Source organism: Corylus avellana, chromosome ca2, assembly GCF_901000735.1.
Source record: "Corylus avellana chromosome ca2, CavTom2PMs-1.0".
Lineage (NCBI taxonomy): Eukaryota > Viridiplantae > Streptophyta > Magnoliopsida > Fagales > Betulaceae > Corylus > Corylus avellana.
In genome coordinates, this window is record NC_081542.1 from 49,658,539 (window position 1) to 49,664,451 (window position 5,913).

The 5,913-nt window shown below is 36.2% G+C and overlaps 1 protein-coding gene across 1 annotated transcript; it reads right to left on the reverse strand.

The window, feature by feature from the left end:
- Nucleotides 1-1,007: 1,007 nt before the first annotated feature.
- LOC132171922 (F-box protein CPR1-like) lies at nt 1,008-4,330 on the reverse strand. The gene is made up of 3 exons (XM_059583337.1): nt 3,042-4,330; nt 2,653-2,731; nt 1,008-1,476 (listed from the first exon to the last, which is right to left on the reverse strand). The coding sequence occupies exons 1-2, from the start codon at nt 4,226-4,228 to the stop codon at nt 2,692-2,694; spliced, it is 1,227 nt and encodes a 408-aa protein (XP_059439320.1). The 5' UTR covers nt 4,229-4,330; the 3' UTR covers nt 1,008-1,476; nt 2,653-2,691.
- Between the last annotated feature and the right edge of the window lie 1,583 nt (nt 4,331-5,913).

Sequence of the window (5,913 nt, forward strand, 5' to 3'; positions counted from 1 at the left end):
TTTTTTTTTTTTTTTTTTTTTCACTTCTTGTATCCTTTTAAAAATGAAAATAATTTTTAAAATTAACATTTAATCAAAATTTAATAATAATCAATCAAAAGTCTAATAGTGATTGTAAGAGCCACATCATTTTTGAAGTGACACAAAAGTGACTTCTAACATTACTCATAAATTAAGGTGGAGGTGGAATGAAATAAGCATTTCTATTCATTTGTTTGGTAACAATAAATATACCCTAATTGGAATTGGACAAAATTACAAAAAAAATCTTTTTTTTTTTTTTTTTCCTAGAACTCAAATTTAAAAATAAAATATATAAAAAAAATTTTGATTTTTCTAGGAGGCCGCACCACCCCCAACTACACTTGGGGGTGGCCAGACTGCAGAGGTGGTCGCAGCCACCCCTCTGCAGTCTGGCCACCCCCGACGTGGCCAAGGCCGCAACGTGAATCGAAGGTGGCCTTGGCCACCCCAAATTCATCGAGAGTGGTGCGACCACCCCCAAGTTCTACGGTGAGCAACCAGCCACCCTTAAGTTTAAGGGTTATTTATTTATTTTTATTTTTAGGGGTTGAAGAAATCAAATATGATTTTTTTTTTTAAAACAAATTGTGTCTATTTCTTTAGGAATAACTATTTCTCTCTTTTTTTTTTTTTTTAGAGGAATATGTATTCCTCTTGGTAAGTGAATAGTTATTCCCATGAGTCTATTATTAGGAAAAAGTCCATACCAAACAAAAAAATGATTATTCTATAGAAATAGTTATTTCATTCCAGAGGTCTACTCCGCGAACCAAACGAGACCCAAGGCTACTATAGTAGTGTGTTACTAATAGTAACATATGTACTAAGTTTATTATTTTTGACTACAGGCTTCTCAATTACATTCTCATTAGTTTGATTGTCTATTCTTTCTTTATATTATTTAAATATTATTTCTTATTGTTTCGGTATTTTTAAATACTAATACATTAATGCATAAGATAATAAAGAAAGAGAGATGTGGGTGAGAGAGAAAAAAACATAAAATACTTGCGTATTAATAATTCAAAGTAGTTTGCATTTTGTACAGAGAATCAAATGAACACCTTGTTTAAGGTATCATTGCACAGAGTAATGCTAGGTACCATCTTTTTATCCTCCTAAAATTCTCCTAAAGCTGATGTGCCTTTCAAAATCACCATTAAATTTTAGATGAATTATACTTAAATTTTGATCCAATGGTAATTTTGAAAGTCACATTAAGGATAAAAATTTTAACTATCATTACTCCATTGCATAAACCATTGTGAGTCCTCTCAGCAATTCAAGACACATCGGCAAATATTCTGGTTTGGTGAAAGTCCACATACCGGCGGAGCTATCAGGGTTCAAGTGCCATTTTCATACTATGCTTCTTCAAGAAACGCTCCCTTCTTGATGCGGATGCGTCTTTAGGTGCCATTTACTTACAAGGACGTGTGAGAGGCCTGTTTTCTAACATATCGTGTCGGATGCACACATTAAACATAATCAAAGCAGACAAATGAATTCAACGATAAGAAGCAACTTGAAAAGCATAAATCTATTGTCCCCAACCAAATCAAAAAAGTTCATCCTTTAAGCAAGAGCTAGAGGAGCCTTAATTAGTAGTACAAAGGCATAAACTGCTGATCTTCAAAAGACATTCAGGTTCCAAGATGACAAACCCTTTCGTCTTGTATGCAACAACATATTCAAATATGGTAAAACGGCCACGTAAACCAACACAACACATTCACATGCTTTAAGAATTTAATCAAAACTCAAAATATGTAAGGAAAGAACCATCCTTTTAGTTTTAGAACCACCCTCCTTTTCTACTAGGATAGGCATAATTTTGAGCTGTTAGAATATTAATTTAAATAGTTAAATCCACGATAATTTAACATATATGTTGGTGTTGCTTCTCAACTGCTCAAAATATTTGGGACAATTAGTATGTAAACAGACATTCCCTCCCGATTTTTATTCCCTATATATTGTTTTGAAAAATTGGCTAATATTCAATGCTACTAGGAAAGCAGCGATATGATATGCTTTTGCTGAATATATATATATATATACATTAGTAGAAGTTCTGGTTCGGGCAAGGTAAAGAGTTCATTGAAGATCCATAACCATGCTAGGCAAAGAAATCCTTCTTCTGTTAGTCCCAAAATGCACATGCAGAAGGCCATTCGCAGCACATGATTGTAACTATTCAACAGCACAGAAATTTAAACTCAAAGACAACATCACATTCACAATGTCTGTCTCCTTATGACAATTCCAAGCCAACACTAACAAATTGAAATAATCAAAGAATGAAATACTAGAGTTAATTATAAACAAGACACGAGATTCTACAACCAACTTTTTTCCTGGGACACACTCATATTTTTAATTGCAACCTGTGACTTCCTTTATCAATTCCGAGGGCTAAAAAAAAAATGAAAGAACAACTAGTATGACTCAAGGAAAATGACAGAGAAATTGTCAATCCTCTAGAAAACAGTGTACTTGTTATGTCAAACAACTTATATCTGCCTCTTTTAAAACAAATTGTCAGCTTAAACTATTAATGAGGTAAGATAAACTAATTCTAGTAATCCTTAATTGAAATATTATATATGGAAAAGTTTGTTGCTTTACCATTTTTCACTTTGTGCCCATTTTTCTCCTCCTGTTTGCTTATAGAGTCAGTTTAAAGCCTTTTGACAGAAAATCATCCCTGCAAAACAATGATCAATCCATCAAAGTAGTAAGTTAAACTAAAACAAAAATAAGTAGATGCTATATAGCAATCATATTGAGTAATTCAAAAGAGTGAAACAAACCAGACAGGTCATATACATCAATTTTTTTAAACAAACTTGAACTCTTAAGAGAACCAGAAAATTAAACTAAAGAGATCAACTGCTCACGTAAAATTGGTAATAAACCTATCCAGTCAATCGAGAAAGACAAATGCATAACCAGGTATAGAAATAAGCTTGAACAAAAAGTAAATAAATAACTCAATTAAGTTTATGTTGTCTCACATCTTCTTTCTATTGCTTTTCTTCTTTTCCTCTGGCGCCGGTTGCTGTGTCTTCCCATCCAGTCCACCACCACCTAAGGGAACAAGGCTTTCCACATAAACATCCGCATTGAATGAATTTGGAGCCCCCTCAATCCTCACTGTCTTGGCTCTCCTCCTCCTCAAATCATACCAAAGGAGCTTTTCCTTGTCCAATTCCAAAAGAACCTTGTCCTTGTCACCACTCTTAGAATAAGCTAAAGGCATCACCTGTCCAAAATCCCTGTTCAAACTTGACTGTGAAACCTTAAACAATTTAGTCCAAGACTCCTTTAATCCATATTCCTTCATCAGCCATACATCAACAAAATCATTACCGTAATTGCAAATCATGCATAGGCGCCCTTCCAAGACCCCCAGATCCATTACAAAACCGCCATCGACACGATCAGGCTGCGGTACAATTCGAAACTCCTCAGCTACAAGATCAAAAGCAACAATCATACAGTAGCATCCAAACCCTCCAGGCACCACCCAATGCAAAGCACCACCAGCAAGCGCAGCATACCCTCGTCTATAAAAAAGAAGGTAACCAAGCTGAAACAGATAACGAATATAATTGGGTATGTCCTTGATTCCTCTCCAAGAGTTAGTCTTCAAGCTATAAACTTTAACCTCAGCCGAGAAAAACCCATTATCACCAACAAACTGCACCATCCTCACCACCTTGTAGTCATCGCTAATGGGGTCGTGCCCAAATCCATAAAAAGTAAAACGACGAGGTTTAACATTTACATAACCTTTAGGAGCCTCAACCGGCATAACAGGCAGTATCTGGTGCTTTCTCGTTGATGGGTTCCACAAAGCCATTTCTTCTTCAGAGTTACACACAGCCAACATGCCATTGCAAGAGCCAAAAACGTCGGTTACACCCCAGATCACATTCAATGGGGGATTGAGTTCCGTGGCGGTGCGAAGCGAATCGAGCTCAACGGAATAGAGGTACCAATTTTTGAGAAGGAGGCCGAGATTGGACTTGGTGGCAAGGGAGTGGCTAAGGTGAATCTTAATGAAATCTGGACTGTCTATTTGGGAGCACCAACGCTTGGATGCGCATCTGAACCGTAGAAGCGTCTTCACCGGAAGTTGGCATAGGATGTCGGTGATTACATCGGACGGGAAGTTAAGGCCTAGCTTGAGGTTTGGCATATCAGACGGTGGATAAGGTTGGCTGTCTGGCTGGGTTTTGGGTCGGGAGATATCAGATATGGATGAAGAAGCAGTTTCCGGTGCTTTCGAGAGAGCCTTAAAGCGTACGTCTAACGTGGCGACTCGTGACTTGTACTAAAGGAGTGTTTAAAGGAAAGGTTTGGGCCCATGAAATCGTACGGCTATGGTTCTATTGAAAATGAAAGTGACCGCGTGTCAACACCGTTGAAGTTTAGTAGTTGAGTAATGCTTTTGATTTGTTTGGTCAGACGACACCTGTCATATTTTAAGGGGAAAACTTCACTAAGGACCCCCAAATTTTTACCCGTTTTGAAATACTCCCCTGAACTTTCAATTGCTTTCAATTTGGAACCCTCCGTCAAATTTTAAACGCCATATGACGTTTATACACCTGACTTTTGTATAAAATTTCAACTTCTAAAACGTTTTTTTATTCTAAAAAAAAAACAAAAATCAGGGATATTTTGGTCTTTTTATAAATTTTTAACTGCTAAAATTAACGGAAGGGTCCAAATTGAGAGCAATTAAAAGTTCAGATGACTAAATTGAGAGATTTTGAAGTTCAGAGAGTATTTCAAAACGGATAAAAGTTTGGGGGTCCTTAGTGAAGTTTCCTCTATTTTAAAAGATTTGTTTGGAAACACAATAAAGATTGGGATGATATATTTTAATATTATTTAAAAGAGTTTAGTTGAGTATGATTTGTTTATATATATATATATATATATATATATATATAGGTGAAAGTTGTATCATATCTTGAAATTTATAATTAAGAAAACATATTATATAATATAAATTTATTTATTTCGAAAAACCTTAATAGATTTAAAACTTAAAATGGTTGTATAACCCTTTAGATTTGTCGAGTGGCTACATGGTTATCCCTTCTATGCTTTAGTTGGCCACAGCATGTGCGTGGACCCACCTCCCAATACCTAATGGGTGGCAGATGGACCAATCCCGAAGGGAAAATCTTTACCCTCGCAACCCATCACGGCTAAAATCTCTCCTTATAACCCATTGCGAAGGAGATCTTTAAGCTCGGGCTTCGGATGGGTCTTTGCCACACATTGAAGGTGGGATTTCCCATACCTCCCTTATAATGTTTAGCTTTTTTGTTTTTTAATTTTAAATAATGTTGATGTAGTAGAATAATGTAGCATGGGAGACCCTTGTCATGCCCTACCTTGACATTATATGCTGTTCAACATGAGCCATCCTCCAGTTTTTGAAAGGTCAAATTGGCCACTCCAACTAACCAAGAACTCCACTCGGCATTACCCACTACAGAAACCAAATCACTAATCTATGCCTCAAATCCAGAATCCATTCTCAGTGAAGTCCATCTTACTGATCAAGAACGAAGGAATCTCAAACTGCCCCCCATACACAAAGTCCCATTCGCACAATTTTTCTTTATGTCATTTTCTCTGAGGTAAACAATTTCAAAATTCAACAACAATGTAATTTGCTCTATAATCGAACATCACCACCCATTCTTAATGCAATCATTTATAACTAGGCCTGCACCTCAAAACCAACCTAAATGGCAACCGGAACCAATTATTCTGCATGCCATTTTGTCACATTCCAACGAAAATTCACAGTAGATAGTTCAAAGTCAGTTATAACAATCAAATTTCAGATAAAGAAAAAGTAAA

Excerpts from the sequence above, each read along its gene's own strand:
- LOC132171922 (XM_059583337.1), bottom strand. The coding sequence starts at position 4,228 with ATGCCAAACCTCAAGCTAGGCCTTAACTTCCCGTCCGATGTAATCACC. Across the intron at positions 2,732-3,041 it reads AAAAGCAATAGAAAGAAGAT|GGATGATTTTCTGTCAAAAG; the intron begins GTGAGACAACAT and ends ATTGTTTTGCAG.